At 45.0% G+C, this 18,590-nt stretch overlaps 1 protein-coding gene across 2 annotated transcripts in view; it reads right to left on the bottom strand.

Annotated features, from left to right (window-relative positions):
* Window positions 1-18,590, bottom strand: part of LOC140468522 (uncharacterized) — a 76,363-nt gene that overhangs the window by 17,760 nt on the left and 40,013 nt on the right. For both annotated transcript variants that reach the window (XM_072564607.1, XM_072564608.1), the window contains 5 exons: window positions 18,053-18,110; window positions 17,262-17,354; window positions 15,975-16,061; window positions 12,918-12,968; window positions 12,608-12,686 (listed from right to left, as the gene is read on the bottom strand). In XM_072564607.1, the coding sequence (XP_072420708.1) occupies window positions 12,608-12,686; window positions 12,918-12,968; window positions 15,975-16,061; window positions 17,262-17,354; window positions 18,053-18,110 (368 nt within the window). The remainder of the gene's footprint in view (window positions 1-12,607; window positions 12,687-12,917; window positions 12,969-15,974; window positions 16,062-17,261; window positions 17,355-18,052; window positions 18,111-18,590) is intronic.

The raw sequence follows: 18,590 nt of genomic DNA, 5'->3' as shown, positions 1-18,590 counted from the left end.
TTTCCCACCACTGACGTCAGGCTCACTGGTCTGTAGTTACCCGGAATATCCCCACTACCCTTCTTGTACAGGGGGACAATATGAGCAACCTTCCAGTCCTTCCAGTAAAATCAAACCTGTTTTGATTTTACTGACAGGTTTACCCTAAAAGTCCATCTTCTCCCTTTTTTTTGCTGCTTCTTAAAACTTTCCCAACACTCCAGCTTACTACTATGTTTTCCTTCTCAACTTGATGCTATTCTTAACTTTGCTGGTTAACCGCAGTTGGGTTACCACTTTGCTAGAATACTTCCTCCTCATTGGGACAAATCTTTGCTGTGAACTAAATTCTTGAATGTCTACCACTGTTCCTCAACGTCTTTGCTGCGTAACTCCTTTCCCAATCCACTCCGGCTATCGCTGCCTTCATTCTCTCACAGTTATTTGTATTTTAGCTCAGCACAGTTGTATCCAGCGAAGGTTCGTCCCTTTCAAACTAAATCCCATGCCCTACCCGGTTATGACGTGGAGGTGCCGGTGTTGGGCTGTGGTGGACAAAGTTTAAAATCACACAACATTGGATTATAGTCCAACAGGTGTATTTGGAAGTACACACTTTCAGACGCTGCTCCCTCATCAGGTAACTAGTGGACCTGACCATAAGACACAGAATTTATAGCAAAAGATCAATGTTGTGCAATTAAAATGATATATTGAACAAACGGAGATTGCTGTTAAGTCTTTCATCGCTTGAATTGCCTGACACTGTGATCTTTTGCTAGAAATTCTGTGTCTTATCATCTTGCCCCACTCGATACCTGATGAAGGAGCAGCGCTCTGCAAGCTAGTACTTCCAAATAAACCTGTTGGACTATAACCTGGTGTTGCGTGATTTTCAACTTCGACTATGTTAGAAGTTACACTGTTTCTTCGGGCAATCTTTTGCTCTGACATCATTTATCAAACCTGCCTCATCACACACCAACAGATCCAAAACAGCCTGATCCCTGGTCAGATCCACAACATCTTATAATCTAAAATCCACTCCAATGAGTCTTCCTTGTGGCCACCTCTGCCAATTAGCCTATCCTAATCTACATGACGACTATGATGCTTTTTTTTTTAAATGCCCTCATTAGTTCCTTGATTTATTTTTTGTCCCACTGTATAGCTATTGTTCGGGGACCTGTACATTATTTCTACCAGTATGCAGACCCCTTTTTACTTACCTCGACTTCAATGGATTTTACTTAAACTATGACAAGGTGGTCACCAGAGATTACTATCTTGAAGCTTTCTAATTTAGCTCCTACTCTTCAAATTCCTTCCCTTCTAGCCCTATCAATGTAATTGGTACTGACACGAACAACGACTGGATCCTTCCCAGTTTCAAGATGTCCTGAACCCTCATCCTGGGCAGTCAACTCAGCTAGTGGGTTTTGAGAAGATCTGTAGCTCAGGTTGAGGTTCTGGATGTAGGTTTGCTTGCTGAGCTTCAAGGTTCATTTTCGGACGTTTCATCAGTGAGCCTCCAGATGAAGCTTTGTCCAGAGGCTCACTGAAGATGTTACCCAGTATGGTGACAAAACATCTGAAAATGAACCTTCCAGTTCAGCGAGTAAATCTACATCCAGTCAACTCAGCCTTTGGGACACCCATTCATGTCTGCAGAGAACAGTATCTACCACAAATACATTATTGTTTACTTTCCCCAATTGAATGGCTGTGTGTACTACATTGCCGCTCTAAGTTTGCTTGTCCTCCCTGCCGGCAAGATTTGCAAGAATAGAATCATTGAGCACACAAACAGACCCTTCGGCCAACTGTCCAAGCTGTTCAGGTTTCCCAAACTACACTCGTCCCAACTTGCCTGTGTTTGGTCCATACCCTCTGAACCTTTCCTATCCAGATACCCCTCCGGATGCCTTTTAAATGCTGGAATTGTACCCACCTCTTCTGACAGCTCATTCCACATAAGCACCAGCCTCTGCATGAAACAGTTTTGCTCAGGCCCCTTTTAAATCTTTCTCTCTCAGCTTAAACCTGCATCCTCTAGTTTTGGATTCCCTTACCCTTGGAAAAAGACACCAGCTACTCGCCCTATCCATGCCCCTCATGATTTTATCAAGCTTTCTAAGGTCACCCCTCAGCCTCCGACTCTCCAAAGGAAAAAAACGGCCCAGCCTATTCAGCCTCACCTTATAACTCAAACCATCCAGTCCCAGCAACATCCTTGTAAACGTTTTCTACACCTGTTCTAGTTTAACAACGTCCTTCTGATAGTAGGGTGATCAGAACTGAACGCTGTATTCGTGAAGTACTTCACCAATGTCTCTTACAGCAGAAACATGGTGTCCCAACTCCTTTGGTCAATGCTCTGACCAACGAAGGCAATTGTTGGACAATTGCAAGGGCTGAGGCTTCTTGATTATAACCCCGGGGTGCTCAGGTGTGCCTCAAGGAGCTGAGGAGCCTCAGCCCTTGATCTTTGTTCAACAGGTATGAGATTCTTGCTCCCTGTATGGATGAGGAAAAAGGGCTGTGGACAGGATGAGCCAGCTGAACACGGCACCATGATGCAGAAGGCCATGCAAGGTGGGGGGTGGGGTGGGGGGGGTGGGGAAGAGGGGGGGAGCAAAAAGACAACTAGTTGGGGATTCTATAGTTTGGGAGACAGATAGTATTCTTTGTGATCCGGAATGGGAGTCCTGCATGGGTGTGCTGCCTGCCCGGTGCAAGGGTGCAGGACAACTCCGAACAGCTTGAAAGGATATTTGAGCGGGAGGGAGGCATCCAGGTGTTGTGGTCCACATTGGCACAAACAACAAAGGGAATGCTAGGAAGGAGGACCTGTTTGGGGAGCATCAAGCACTAGGAAGGAAATTGAAGAACAGGTCCTCGACGGTCATAATCTCTGGATTACTGCCCGAGCCACATGCTAATTGGCATAGGGATAAGAAAATTAGGGAAGTGAACACGTGGCTAAGAGATTGGTGTGGCAAAGAGGGATTCCATTTCATGGGACATTGGCATTACTTTTGGAATCGGGAGATCTGTAACAATGAGACGGTTTCCACCTGAACTGATCCAGAACCAGTGTTCTGACGAAAAGGATAAATAGGGTGGTCACTAGGACTTCAAACTTGTGAGTTGGGGGGGTGAAGGGAAAAGAAAAGCAACGAGGAGTGTGTAGTCAACAGAAAGATAAGCAGCAGGTAAGCATGTGTGCAGGTTTTAGGTTTGAGGCAGACTAGGAATAAAGCAAAAATGAAGGATAACTTAGGATATACAACGAGAGGTAATGGAAATAATGAGGATTAGAAAATTACCATTAAGTTGTTTTACCTGAATGCATTTGTAACAAAGTAGATGAATTAACAGCAGAAATCATCATGAATGATTATGTGGTAGGCATCACAGGGACATGGTTGCAGGGGGTTCAGGACTGGCAGTTAAACATTCAAAGATTTACAACTTATCGGAAAGACAGGGAGGTGGGCAGAGGGGGTGAGGATGCTTTGTTAGTTAAGAATGAAATGAAATCTATGGCACTGAATGACATAAGGTCAGAGGATGTGGAGTCCGTGTGGGTGGAGTTGAGGAATCACAAAGGCAAAAAAACCATAATGGGAGTTATGTACAGACCTCCCAACAGTGATCAGAACGAGGGGCACAATATGTACCAGGAAATAACAGAGCATGTCAGAAAGGCAAGATCACGGCGATCATGGGGGGCTTAAATATGCAAATTGAATGGGTGAATGATATTGCCGGTGCATCCAAAGAAAGGGAATTCATGGAATGCTTACAGGATGGCTTTTTGGAACAGCTTGTGATGGAGCCAACAAAGGAGCAGGCTATTCTGGATTAGTGCTATGCAATGAGTCAGATGTCATAAAAGATCTTAAAGTAAGAGAACACTTAGGAGGCAGCGATGATAATATGGTAGAGTTCAGTCTGCAGTTTGAAAGAGAGAAGGCAAAATCGGATGTAACGGTGTTAAAGTTAAATAAAGGTAATTATAGGGGCACGAGAGAGGAACTGACGAAAATCGACCAGAAGCAGAGCCTAGTGGGGAAGACAGTAGAGCAACAATGGCAGGAGTTTCTGGGTGTAATTGAGGACATAATACAGAGGTTCATCCCAAAGAAAAGAAAGATTATCCAGGGGAGGGAGAGGAGACAACCATGGCTGACAAAGGAAGTCAGGAAATGTACCACAGAAAAAGAGAGAGCCTATAAAGTGTCTAAGAGCACTTGGAAATCAGAAGATTGGGAAGACTACAAAAACAAACAGAGAATAATAAAGAGAAATAAGAAAGGATGGGATCAACTACGAAGGTAAGTGAGCCAGTAATATTAGAAGTGGTAGTAAAAGTTTATTTCAATACATGAGAAACAAACGAGGGGCAAAAGCAGAAATTGGGTTGCTCCAAATTGATGCAGGAAGGCTAGTGACGGGAGGTAAGGAAATAGCTGAAGAACTTAATAAATATTTTGTGTCAGCGTTCACAGTGGAAGACAGGAGTAATATCCCAAGAATTAAGAAATATCAAGAGGCAGAGTTGAGTATGGTAGCCATTACAAAAGAGAAAGTGTTAGAAAAGCTGAAAGGTCTAAAAACTGATAAATCTTCTGACCCTGATGGGCTACATCCTAGAGTTCTGAGGGAGGTGGCTGAGGAAATAGCGGAGGCGTTGGTTATAATCTTTCAAAAATCACTGGAGTCAGGGCAAGTCCCAGATGATTAGAAAATCACTGTTTTAACCCTCTTGTTCAAGAAAGGATCAAGACAAAAGATGAAAAATTACAGGTTGAATAGTCTAACCTCAGTCATCGGTAAAATTCCAGAATCCATTGTTAAGGATGAGATTTTTAAATTCTTGGAAGTGCAGGGTCAGATTATAACAAGTCTGCATGGATTTAATAAGGGGAGATTGTGCCTGACAAACCTGTTTGAATTCTTTGAAGAGGTAACAAGCAGGTTAGACCAGGGAAACCCAGTGGATGTTATCTACCTCGACTTTAAAAAAGCCTTTGGTAAGGTGCCTCATGGGAGGCTGTTGAGTAAGGCGAGGGCCCATGGTGTCCGAGGTGAGCTACTGGCATGGATTGAGGATTGGCTGTCTGACAGAAGGCAGAGAGTTAGGATACAATGTTCTTTTTCAGAGTGACAACTAGTGACAAGTGGTATCCCGCAGGGTTCAGTGTTGGGCATAGCTGTTCGCATTATATATGAATAATTGGGATGAAGGGGGCATTCTGGCGAAGTTTGCTGATGATACGAAGTTAGGTGGTCAGGCCGGTAGTTCTGAAGTGGTGGGGAGGCTGCAGAAAGATTCTGACAGTTTAGGAGAGTGGTCCAAGAAATGGCTGACGAAATTTAACGTGAGCAAATGCAGGGTCTTGTACTTTGGAGAAAAAAGAACACAGGCATGGACTATTTCCTAAACGATGAGTAAATTCCTAAAGCCAAAGTACAAAGGGATCTGAGAGTGCTAGTCCAAGGTCGACTTGCAGGTTGAGTCCGTGATTAAGAAAGCAAATGTAATGCTGTCATTTACCTCAGGAGTGTTGGAATGTAAAAGCAGCGATGTGCAACTGGGACTTCATAAAGCTCGAGTTAGGCCCTATTTAGAATAGTGTGCCCAGTTTTGGGCCCCACACCTCAGGAAGGACACACTGACACTGGAGCATGTTCAGCGGAGATTCACACGGATGATCCCTGGAATGGTAGACCTAACATACAATGAACGGCTAAGGATCCTGGGATTGTATTCATTAGAGTTGAGAAGGTTGAAGACAGATTAATAGAAGCTTACAAGATAATGCATGGCTTACAAAGGGTGGGTGCTGGGAATTTGTTTCTGTCAGGATCCTTGGGCACAGCCTTAGAATTAGAGGGGGTCAATTTAAAACGGAAATGAGGAGACATTTCATCAACCACATAGTGGTGGGTCTGTGGAATTCATTGCCACGGAGCGCAGTGGAAGCCGGGACATTAAACGCCTTCAAGGCAGAGATTGAAAAATTCTTAATCTCGGAAGGAAGTAAGGGATCCAGGGAGAGTGTGGGTAAGTTGCATTGAAATGCCCATCAGCCATGATTGAATGGCGGAGTGGACTCGATGGGCTGAATGGCCTTACTTCTACTGCTATGTCTTTTGGTCTGATGGCCTCATCTGCATTCACACCCTCCTGACCCTGATCATCAGCCAATTTTGAATTATGTCATCTAATTGTATAACTGCTCTGTGAAACAAAGTATTCAGGTAACTCTCCCCCTCCCTGATGCTGAATGATGTCTACAGCTCCTCAAATTGGATCCAAAGTTAATCAAGCTGCAAATACTTACTCCAGTTGTGTTTGCTCTGGATCACATCGGTGTCCAACAGGCCCGACATGTTGCACCAGAACACATCAGTGTCAGGTCACCACAATCATATGGGATTTATTTTGGAAATTACTTACTCTAGTTTATTCACCTTTTACATTTTACCCTAACGAAATTTTGCTTTTGTACAATAAAACCCTTGAAAATCACCAGTTATCAAACCAGACCATTGACTAAACTTATGGCTGAAACGAGTCCGACAGACTGAGCAGACTGTCGTACAAATTGCAGAAACTTGATATTATCTTGCAGTGGATACTGGGCTATCTGCTTCTTAAATGTGTAATTTATAACATCTTGATGGTAATTCAGTGTTCTTGTTGGCTTTGTTTGACTGGTAAAGCAAAATTTCGAAGTGAAATCTTACCCACTAGTCTTTTTCTTTCCTCAACTGGCTCTGAAAAGTTCTTCATCTGAAACATCCACTCTGTCTCACTCTCCACAATTGCTGTCAGACCTGCTGAGTATTTCCAATGTGCTTCAGCCAGGTGATCTTGAGCTTAAGCTACAAAGAGGAGCTGAATAAGCTCGGGCTGGTTTTTGTTTTGGAGCAGAGAAGGTTGAAGGGGGACGTAATTGAGATGTGTAAGATTTGCTTAAAGATTTGTAGCATGGCTATGGTTGTGGGTATATTCGCCGAGCTGGGAAGGTGATTTGCAGATGTTTCGTCCCCTGTCTTGGCGACATCATCAGTGCTTCGGAGCCCCTTGTGAAGCACGCCATACTGTCTCTTCTGGAATTTATCTGGCTCCGTTCCACCTGCTTCCGGTTGTTCATTGTCATTGCTGGTATATTGGGTCTGGGTTAATGGAGTCTGTGGATGAGTACCATGCTTCTAGAAATTCTCTGGCTGTCCTCTGCTTATCTTGTCCTATGCTTGTTGTGTTGTCCAGTCGAACATTTGGTCCTTGTCATCTGTGTGTATGGCTATTAGGGACAGCTGGTTGTGGAGTTTAGTGGATGGTTGGTGTTCATGGATGTGGATTGCTAGTTGTCTGCCTGTTTGCCCCAGGTAGTGTTTCATGCAGTGTTTGCATGAACTTTTCTGAAGAACATTTATCTTGTAAATGAAGGGCACAGGGTCTTTTGTTCTGGTGAGTTCTTATCTGAGTGTGACTGCCTTTTTAGGGGCTGGCATGAATCAGAGTGATCGGAGAAGTCCGGATGTCAGTTCAGAGACTTATTTTTAATATAAGGTAGCGTGGCTAGTGTGCTGGGCTGTGGCAAGTCCTCGTCACATTATCTGTCTGTTTCGGCATCTCCAGATGAAGTTGCAGGGATATCCGTTCTTGGCAAATACTTTGTAGAGGTGTTCTTCTTCTCTTCGCAGGTCGGGAGTACTACAGCATTGTAACCCTTTTGATGAAGCCACTAAAACAACCTCTCTTCTCTGTGTTTGGATGGTTGCTGTTGTCGTAGTGATGGCAGAAAGAAACAGAATGGTGAATGCACTACAAAGGTGTGCAGAAAAGCCACACATGGAGCAGATCCTGAACTACAGCAGCAACCACCCAAACACACACAGGAGAAGCTGTAGAATTCACACAGAGGGTGATGTGTGTATGGAATGAGCTGCCAGAGGAAGTGGTGGAGGCTGGTACAATTGCAACATTTAAAAGGCATTTGGATGGGTATATGAATAGGAAGGGTTTGGAGGGATATGGAACGAGATTGGGTTGGGATATCTGGTCGGCATGGACGGGTTGGACCGAAGGGTCTGTTTCCATGTTGTACATCTCTATGACTCTCAAAGAGGGCTACAACACACTGCAGCACCCCCAACCTGCAAAGAGAAGGAGAAACCTCTACAGAGTCTTCACCAAGAACGGATATCCCCGCAACTTTATCCGTAGATGCCGAACAGACAAACAGCGAGGACATGCCACGACCCAACTCACTAACCATGCTACCTTACATAAAAAACGCCTCGGAACTGACTTCCCCGACCATTCAGGATCATGAGAGCCCATAAACTGACCACCGCCTCAGACGACAACTCAACAGGACAAAAGACTCTATATCCATCACTTGCAAGATTAATGTAATTTACAAGATTCCATGCAAAGACTGCACAAAACACTATATAGGACAAACAGGCAGGCAACTAGCAGTCGGCATCCATCAACGCCAACTAGCCACGAAACGCCATCCATACACACAGATGACAAGGACCACAAATTCGACTGGGACAACACAACGATCTAAGGACAAGCTAAAAAGAGGACAGCCAGAGAACTTCTCAAGGCATGACACTCATCCACAGACTCCATCAACAAGCACGTCGATCTGGACCCAATATACCGGCCATTACAATGAACAGCTGGAACCAGCAATCAGAAGCAGTAGGAACAGAACCGAATAGACTCCAGAAGACACAGCACAGCAGCGCTTCACAGGAGGCTCCAAAGCAACGTCTGCAAATAAATATCCCAGCGAACATACCAACAACCATGACAGAGATGTATAAGATTGAGGGACATGGACAGGATGAATAGAAAGCAGTTAATCCCCTTTGTTGAACAGTCAGTAACAAGAGGTATAATATTAAGGTGAGAGGCAAGAAGCTTAGAGGGGGCTTGAGGATTTGTTTCACGCATAGGGTGGCAGGGGTTTGGAATGGACTGCTTGGGAGAGGAGTTGAGGTGGCAAACGTCACAACATTTATAAAAGAAACTTGGATGAGCACTTTAAGTGTTCTAATATTCAAGGCCATGGGCCTGGTGCTGGAAGTGAGAACGAGTGTAGCTTTGGCAGTGCAGACTTGATGGGCTGAAGGACCTCTTTTGTACTGTTATGATTCTATGCAGTTTTTAATCACGCAGTTTATACCTTTCCTACGTGCGTGACTTTGCAGTTTAACGTTAATTCCTTGACTTTTCAAAAATCTGTCTTTGCCTTAAAAATGTTTACCGAGGTAGCCTCGATTGCTTCACTGGGCAGCAAATTCCACAGATTCGCAAACCTGAGCTTAAAGCATTTCCTCCTCAACTCAGTCCGAAATCTGCTGCCCCTCAGTTTGAGGCCTTGCCTCAGAGTGTAGTTTCACCCACCAACCTCCCTGCTCAATCTTATTTATTCCCTTCATAATCTAGTGCGTTTCTATAAGATCCCTCCCATCATTCTTCTAAATTCCAAAGAGCATAGAACAATACAGCACAGAACAGGCCCTTCGGCCCACGATGTTGTGCCGAACATTTGTCCTAGCTTAAGCACTCATCCATGTACCTATCCAATTGCCGCTTAAAGGTCACCAATGATTCTGACTCTGCCACTCCCACAGGCAGCGCTTTCCATGCCCCCACCACTCTCTGGGTAAAGAACCTACCCCTGACATCCCCCCTATACCTTCCACCCTTCACCTTAAATTTATGTCCCCTTGTAACACTCTGTTGTACCTGGGCAAAAAAGTTTCTGACTGTCTACTCAATCTATTCCTCTGATCATCTTATAAACCTCTATCAAGTCACCCCTCATCCTTCGCCGTTCCAATGAGAAAAGGCCTAGCACTCTCAACCTATCCTTGTACCACCTATTCTCCATTCCAGGCAACATCCTGGTAAATCTTCTCTGCACCCTCTCCAAAGCTTCCACATCTTTCCTAAAGTGAGGTGACCAGAACTACATACAGTACTCCAAATGTGGCCTAACCAAGGTCCTGTACAGCTGCAACATCACTTCACAACTCTTGAATTCAATCCCTCTGATAATGAATGCTAATACACCATAGGCCTTCTTACAAGCTCTATCCACCTGAGTGGCAACTTTCAAAGAGCTATGAACATAGACCCCAAGATCCCTCTGCTCCTCCACCTTACTAAGAACCCTACCGTTAACCCTGTATTCCGCATTCTTATTTGTCCTTCCAAAATGGACCACCTCACACTTGACAGGGTTGAACTCCATCTGCTATTCCTCAGCCCAGCTCTGCATCATATCTAAGTCCCTTTGCAGCCAACAACAGCCCTCCTCACTATCCACAACTCCACCAATCTTCGTATCATCTGCAAATTTACTGACCCACCCTTCGACTCCCTCTTCCAAGTCATTAATAAAAGTTACCAACAGCAGAGGACCCAGAACTGATCCCTGCGGAACTCCACTTGTAACTGGGCTCCAGGCTGAATATTTACCATCTACCACCACTCTCTGACTTCGACTGGTTAGCCAGTTTTCTATCCAACTGGCCAAATTTCCCTCTATCCCATGCCTCCTGACTTTCCGCATAAGCCTACCATGGGGAACCTTATCAAATGCCTTACTAAAATCCATGTACACTACATCCACTGCTCTACCCTCATCCACGTCCTTGGTCACCTCCTCGAAGAATTCAATAAGACTTGTAAGGCAAGACCTACCCTTCACAAATCCGTGCTGGCTGTCCCTAATCAAGCAGTGTCTTTCCAGATACTCATAAATCCTAGCCCTCAGTACCCTTTCCATTACTTTGCCTACCGCTGAAGAAAGACTAACTGGCCTGTAATTCCCGGGGTTATCCCTATTCCCGTTTTTGAACGGGGGCACAACAGTTTCTTCAGTTATTGTGTAATTCACACCTGAATTTGATCTTCCAAAATGCATCACCTCACTTTTATCTGGATTAAACTCCATCTGCCATTTTTCTGCCTAAATCTGCAATCGATCTACATCCCACTGTATCCTTTAACAACTCTCCTCACTATCTGCTATTTTGCTTCTGATTTGCAGCATCCGCAGTTTTTTTTTTGTTTAGCTTTAATAGCTTTTACTTTGCAAGAAGCACAATCTTCGTAATGGACATTTTGTTATTCGAGTAGATCAGAACCCCAAAGTACTTACAGACAACTGTTGATTTCTAATTCCATAATATGTTTTTTTTTTAAAAAGAGACCTGCTACAGAATAAAGTAAACCACAGTTGTAAGTTCAGTCTCAGTGTGGCAGAGTCTTATGTGAAGCCCATGAAATGTGTACTTGTAAAGTGTCAGGGGAACTTCAAACAGGCAGATATCACAAAAGAGATAATGAGGGGGCTGATTCTCAGCAGAAAGTCACCACTTGAAAATAAGTTCCAAGCATGAAGAAAAAAGGTGTTAAAAAGCTGACTGCAACACTAGTCTCTGTGTGCCATTGGCCAAATCTCCTAGAATATGGACTAGAATACTGTGAGGGCCAAACCCTTGCACTGCAGGTTAAACAAAGGGTAAGGCGCTCTCTCACTCCGAATGCTGGAATTCAGTCTCTGTCAAAAGGATCATAACATTCGAATTTCTATCAATCTGCAAAATCGTGGAATACAACTGCACAACGATCAATGTTTGTGCAAACATTTCCATTCAAATAACAGCCGCTACCTCATCTTACCTGCTCTTCATTAACAATTCAGAGAATGATATTGAAACAATAATTCCACAGAGGCCTGCATCCAGTCACCAAGTCACCTTTTATTTACATGTGGGAAGTCTCTGATCCATTCCTCAGAGTCAGCTCTTCGAGTGAACAGGATATCTGATACTCCTGTTTATATCTCTCAGCCAGAGCACCCTAAATGGGCCTGGTTAACAGCCCCAACAAGGAACTCATATTCTATGAGGTCCACATGGCTAAGACCCAGTCTACTCGATCTCTCCTCAAATGCCAATCCTCTCAACTCTGGAATCAACCTAGCGATATTTTGTTCTGTAAAATAGAACCTTTAAAAGTCGCCAGTGCCAATCCAGACCTTTGACTGACTTTAGGGCTGAAGTGAGTCCTGCAGGCTTAGTAGACGGCCTTAGAAATTTCACAAACTTGGTAATAGCTTGCAACAGATACTCGTCTATCTGCTTCTGAATGCGTAATGTCGAAAACATTGATTGTAATTCACTGTTGACTCATATTTAATATTTCTTGATTTTGTTTTGAGTGGTAAACCAGAACTACGAAGTGAAATCTTGCCTATTGGTTTTCGCGTTCCTCAACAGCTCTGAACAGAAACCCTTTGCCTGAAACAGCCACTCTCTCTCTCAGACCTGCAGAGCATTTCCAATGTTCTTCAGCCAGGTAAGCCGATTCTAAATCCTGGTTACGTTGCACACTGTAATCCTCCTACTACTGCTTCTTAGCTTAATCCCATTCTAGATCCGAACAGCACAACTGTGTTCTAGACCAAGGCTGAACGATATTGACATTCAGCCTCTGCAGATGAAGACATCTGAAAGAAAGCTGCTTTTTGCAAAAAGAAAACATGGTGTATGCCAATCAGATTAAGTTTGCACTGACCTGCAAATACCTTGGATTGGCGAGGATGGTTCCACAACCTTCCATCTCACAGCGCACGTACTGAATAGGAGGCTTCTTCCTGAGGCAGAGGAAAGAGCAGTTTGACCAGGACATTCAGTTACACCCTTTGCAGGAAAACCTAGACTTCTCTTCCTCTTGCATTCTCCCCAACCTTCCCAGCCACTGTAATGAGATCAAGCAGGTCTGTGGTACATTTCCATAAGTCTTGCTGCTCCCCCCCATGGTAAAAACGCACCTAGCCCAGTGATACACCAGTCACTGTCCCCACCCTCCCTGGCAACAGACTTACCGCTTCTTGGGTGGACGAGGTCCTCTATCTTCTTTGGATCTTCGTGGCCTCCTGACAAGGAAGAAAGGAAGGTGTTAGCCTTGCAAATTAAATAACATCACGGCAATGTGACAGTACAGGAGCTTATTCAATCCACTGATGGTGCTGCCCAACTTAGGCACACTCACAACCTTACAAATCAGTCTGTTATGGACCAGACCAGACCCCCTCAAAACATTTCAAGAAAGTAGCCCAGACCCTAACTTAGCTTGCTGCTTTAAGAAGATGTGGAGCAGATTATCCAGGAGTGATGCAGCTGGCCCAATCACTTAGGTTTAAACAAAACAGAACTCATTTACAAGATTATCGAATGAAACACGAACAAAAGAGAACAGAATACAGAATAACTCAACCTGCCTGAAAACCCAACAGATCATCGCATCTGATGCTGTTCCAAATACTTGCGACAATCCCCCATAAACACCCCTTGACAAAAAAGGTACAATCAAATACAGAGTCATACAGGGCAGAGAGAGAGAGAGAGAGAGAGAGAGATGGAGAGGGAGAGATGGAGAGATGGAGAGAGATGGCAAAGAGATTCAGCATGGAACACTTTCTGTCCATGGAGCTCCTCCTTTGACCAGCAGCGTCAAACAAACTGACTGCTTGCTCTAAACAGGCAGACTGCTAAAACCCAAACCAGAGGCGAGCTGAGTTGGGAGAACTGGCCACTCCCCTTTCATTGTACAAGTGCTTTTGTTTAAAAAACTTAAAAGCTTCTTCAAGTCAATCAACCCCAGACATTTTAGAACCTGTGTCATCAAGTATTTTTGGAAAAAAACACTGACAACACAACCTTGTTAAAGAGCATAGTCTCGAATCCAAGTGATTCCCGCAGCATTCTAGGCCTTAATGTGTCGTGCAGCTAATGTTCTTCTCTCTCTGCTTACTTTACCAGTTATTTAACACTGATGAGCCTCTTGCCAGACTAAATCATTTCTCATTTACTACAAAACTCCTCACAACTTTGCTCACTTCCAATAAGACCCCACTAGCCACCTTTGCTCAAAAGAGAACAAACTCATTATGGCCCACCAATCCACCATCAACGTCCCCCATTCCTATTCAGTGTCGAGAATTATGAAGGCAGAGGTATTGCCATACTATTGTACAGGGGTATAGCAAACAAGAGAGAACATTTGGCTGCTTAAGATCTAAGCAGTGAAGTCCCAGGAGAACACTGGGGATATGCAGGAAACATGGGAGGAATACCATATCATAGAATGCCCAGTGTGGAAGGAGGCCATTTGGCCCATTGGGTCCACACCTCTGAACAGTATCCCATTCAGACCCACACCCCTACCCTATTCCTGCAACCTCACATTCCCCATGGCTAAACCACCTAGCCTGCACATCCCTGGATGCTACGGGTTATTTAGCATGGCCAAACTACCTAACCTGCACATCTCAAGACTGTGAAAGGAAACTGGAGCACCCAGAGGAAATCCACACGGGAGAACGTGGAAACTTCACACAGACAGTGGCCCGAGGCTGGAATCAAACCCGGGTCCCTGGTGCTGAGAGGCAGCAGGGACAACCACTGAGTCACCATGTCACCAGTAAGTGATAAGAACGTAAACAGGAAAGAACAGCTAATCATAGGCCAATAATTAGATAAAACATTGCGCAGAAAGCAAGGTGAGAGAATGGATAGCAGACGTCCAAGAAAAGATAAATAGTTTTGAGCTCACTTCAAGAACAGATATGATAAAGCAGCTTTTGCAGCTTAATACAAAGTTTGACACAATACCCGTTCGAGATGTAATTAAGCAGGCAAATTTGGGACAGGGAATTGATTTGGACTTAATAAGGTACCGCTCAGGGGTTTTCTCCCAAATTGGCAGGCTGTGACAAGTGGTGTCCTTAAGCAGCTTTGTAAACAGAGAAGTTACAATAGAGCCACAAAATTCATACTTCTGGAGTTGATTATCACGCACAATTCTGGGGACCACTTTCAGAAAGTGTGGTGAGGACTTGTCAGCAGAAATGGGGAGCTCTGGTATATGAAGAAGCCTTTCAGCAGAGAAGGTTAAAAAACTTGGGCTTTCCAAAATGAGGGGTATTGGCACGAGAGGCAGTCACCAGACCATTTTAACCTCCCGAGCTCTTTTCTTAATCATTCACAGGATGTGGGCATCACTGGCCAGGCTAATGCTTACTGCCCAGAGGACAGATAAGCTGGCACTGCCATAGGTCTGGAATCACTTGTGGCCAGACCAGGCCAGGATGACAGATTTCCAAAAAGGATTTCACCCTTGAGGACATTAGTGAAGCAGTTGCCTATTTTTGCACCAATTAACAATAGTCACCATTAGACCCTTCATCCCAAATTTTTACTGAATTCAAATTCTGCCTTCTGTCGTAGTGAGATTCAAACCCAAGTCCCCACGGTCTCTAGATTAATAATCCAATGATAACAACATCATATCAACTCCACAAATGGCTCTGGAAACTCCGTCTAACTCAAGCCCAACTATCTTCGATGTAAACTTTGTTTTGCAGCCTCAACAGGGCCTTGACGAACATTAACCAAGGTGCACACACGTGAGTCGGTGTAGTGCAACAAACAGGCAGGCCACTCATCGCAGAGAAAAACACGGGGGGGAGGGGTAAACATCCACTTTCACAACTTGCACACGGTGCACAGTATGACACAATACCCGTTTGAGAGCTGAAGGGTTTGCAAAGATTGAGCATATTTTTCTGCCTGCTTTTCCATTCAACATTGCTGCATGTGCACAGCCGCGCACATTTCTATAAGAAAACGTCTGACCACAACTTGTCCCTTTGCCAACTTGTGAATGCACATCCCATGACTGTCAGTTTTTGCCTTCCATGCATCAGTCATATCAGTGCTCTCGACATCTGCACACTCAGTTGACAGGTGAATGGAATGGGGATAAGGAAGGTTACATGAGAGAGGAGGGGGACACCACTAGAACCAAGTGCAGGAGGTGGGATCACTCTGGAGCAATACAAGGCAACACTGCACACTCGATGAGGGCGGTGGTGGCTAACCTTTGACTCTTAGGAGGCTCCACCTGCTCCACTGTCTCCACTTTCTCCTTCTCTTTCCGTGGTTTCCGCCTCGGCTTCCCACGCTCCCTGTGAATTGGAACAAATCGAAAGTTGAGTGCTCTGAGAGAGAGTTAGGCTCGTCGATTCACAATCTGCTTACACTGCCAACAACGAGATAAAAACACTGCGCAGGGGGCAAGGTGAAGGGACAGATAGGAGAGGCGGATGATGTGAACGGCACAAAGTAGGAAAATGTGACAAGATGTGCCTTGAAGAAGGATTTGTGCTGTCCTGTTTCTCTTGAAGAGGAGCGAGTGAATTTGCTGTTAGGGTGTCTACTCCACGGAAAGCAAAGGAAATAACTTTGGGCCTTTTCTTTACATTAGTCAAAAGCAGCATGAGGGGGTCGAGTCAGGCTCACAGAGATCCAGGGTTTTAGCTTTTACTTTCAGCTATTGAGGTTCAGGTTTTGGACTTGAAGCTGTAAAATGCTTGGGGTTTCTCTCTGCTGCTAGATTCATTCTTTCTTTCGGTCTTTCCTCTGGCCCGGGTTGGAAAAGAAAACAAGTGAGGAAAATCTGTTTTGCTGAATTTGCCTTGGCCAAGGGTGTGTTTATGGGATGCAGCTATGTCGGGCAGTTGATGAGTAGTAGTGAAATAATATTATTTTGTCAAGTCTTTTAACAGAGCTCAAGTTCTGACAATTATTTTGTCTTTTGTTTGTATTTTAGCCATCGAGTAATGTGTCGCATAAAGCCTAGTAGGTTTGACCAATCGTATCACATCTGGAAGGCAGCATCTTGGACTTGCCTTCAAGTAAGGTAAAAGTTAGGGTTTAGGCTGTTCCCTTGGTACGTTTTGAGAGGGTTTGATCTGGTCCAGAACAAAAAACATGGAGTGGAGAGACAGAAGGGTTGCTGGTAAGGGAAGCTGTTTACAGAAGGCAGAACAGCTGCTGACCTGGGCAGCATTGAAGGCAAGGCTGGCAGAAAGATAGGCAGGAGAGAGGATGACAGCAGAGATGGGGGCAGAAGGGACAGCACAGAGATCACAGTGCCAGGACTGCAGCCGAGCCTGGGGCAAGCGACGGTCCAAGACAAGTGCGATGAATCACAAACTCGGGCAAGGAGAGAAAAGGTGGAGAGAGACAAACCAGTCAAGCCCCTCAGCTGTGGTTACGTAAAGTGTGTTGGGATTCAAGGCCAAAAGACAGAAGGAACAGGATGGGTGGAGCAGGTCAGGGAATGGGCAGTCCAAAGGGATGTGCTTTGCCCTCCAGCTAGTTACCTGTGTGGTGACGGCTCATACATTTCATCTTTGGGATCATCGTGGAATGGGATGTCATCGTCAGTCTCCACCAACTCTGGTTCCTCTTCCTCACTAACAAAGCAAGAGGAGCGACCAGTCAGAGGTAAGAACAACACTCACGGCACTCTCTAACTCAGTAATGACATCTTTCAATCTCCATCGACACTCACTAAAAGCAAAAGTTCATCACCCAACAGCGTCACCCCCTCCCCCCACCAGTCAAACCCTCGCATCACCCTTACATCCCGGGTCTGACTCCTGCTTCACCCTCATGGTCTGGATCTGAGCTCACAGTCCCCAATCCAATCGGTCTCCAGTCAAAGCCCTGTGTCACCCCATGCCCATGATTTAATGCTCAAATCAGCATTCTGTCCGCAATTCATGCTGTCCCAGTTATCATCGCCGCATGTGGCCATATCCCTGGAGTAAGCCGTCCACTCTCCCCCTAACATACTGTGAAATGATACCCCACTTCACCACCACAGTATCTGGAACCAAACCTCTCAGAACGGCAGACAAGAGAATCAACCCAACGCCACGCAACCTTTGTTATACACCATACCCCACCCCACCGAGCCCCCAGTTTCTGCACCCCAAAATTCCCCTAAGCACAACACGGACAATGGACCAAGTCTCCAGCACCCCTGCGCGGGGGGGTGGGGGGGGGACAGGTTCTATCACATTGCTATATTTAAGGACAACTGGTTGGAAAGTGCTAAATGGTCAGGGAGAGGAATGACTGAGGCGGCAGGGCAGGGGCTGTCTCCTACCTGTTTTCCAATTCTGGCTCTCTGACGGAATTAGGGAGACCAGCGGCAGCAGCTAATCCTGGGAAGAGGAAAGAGGAGAAAAGTCAACTGGGGAGAAAGGGAAATAGGAAGACGCTGGGTAACACGGAAGTTACTTCCATTGTTCTCGTGCCAAGGGAACATTATGTCTTATCTTGGGCACTCACATCTGGACCTCAAGTCTGATGAAAAGCAGCAGTTGTATCAGTGCTCCCACTGAAAAACTGCACTGCTAACTCCTCTCAATCCCACCAACTCAAACTCATCTTAAATAGCTCTCTCTGAAGGGGAGTCTGATACATGCAGCCACAGAGTGATTCAGCCATAGGGCTTTAATGTCTTGCACGGCAATGCAATTTCATTCTTCACTAATAGGTGAATGAGAGAGGATTAATTTTCACATTGGAAACTGCAAAGCAGCACTGTTTCGATAAAACTTTTGGCTCTGTTTGGCACTAGAGCTTGTGCAGGTTCTACCGTCCAAGTTGACCATTCTTGTTTCCTTGTTTGTCAACTAAAA

Source organism: Chiloscyllium punctatum, chromosome 47 (genome assembly GCF_047496795.1).
Source record: "Chiloscyllium punctatum isolate Juve2018m chromosome 47, sChiPun1.3, whole genome shotgun sequence".
Taxonomy (NCBI): Eukaryota; Metazoa; Chordata; class Chondrichthyes; order Orectolobiformes; family Hemiscylliidae; genus Chiloscyllium; species Chiloscyllium punctatum.
Note: the sequence above shows the minus strand (reverse complement) of the source record. Positions and strands in the feature narration are given on the sequence as shown.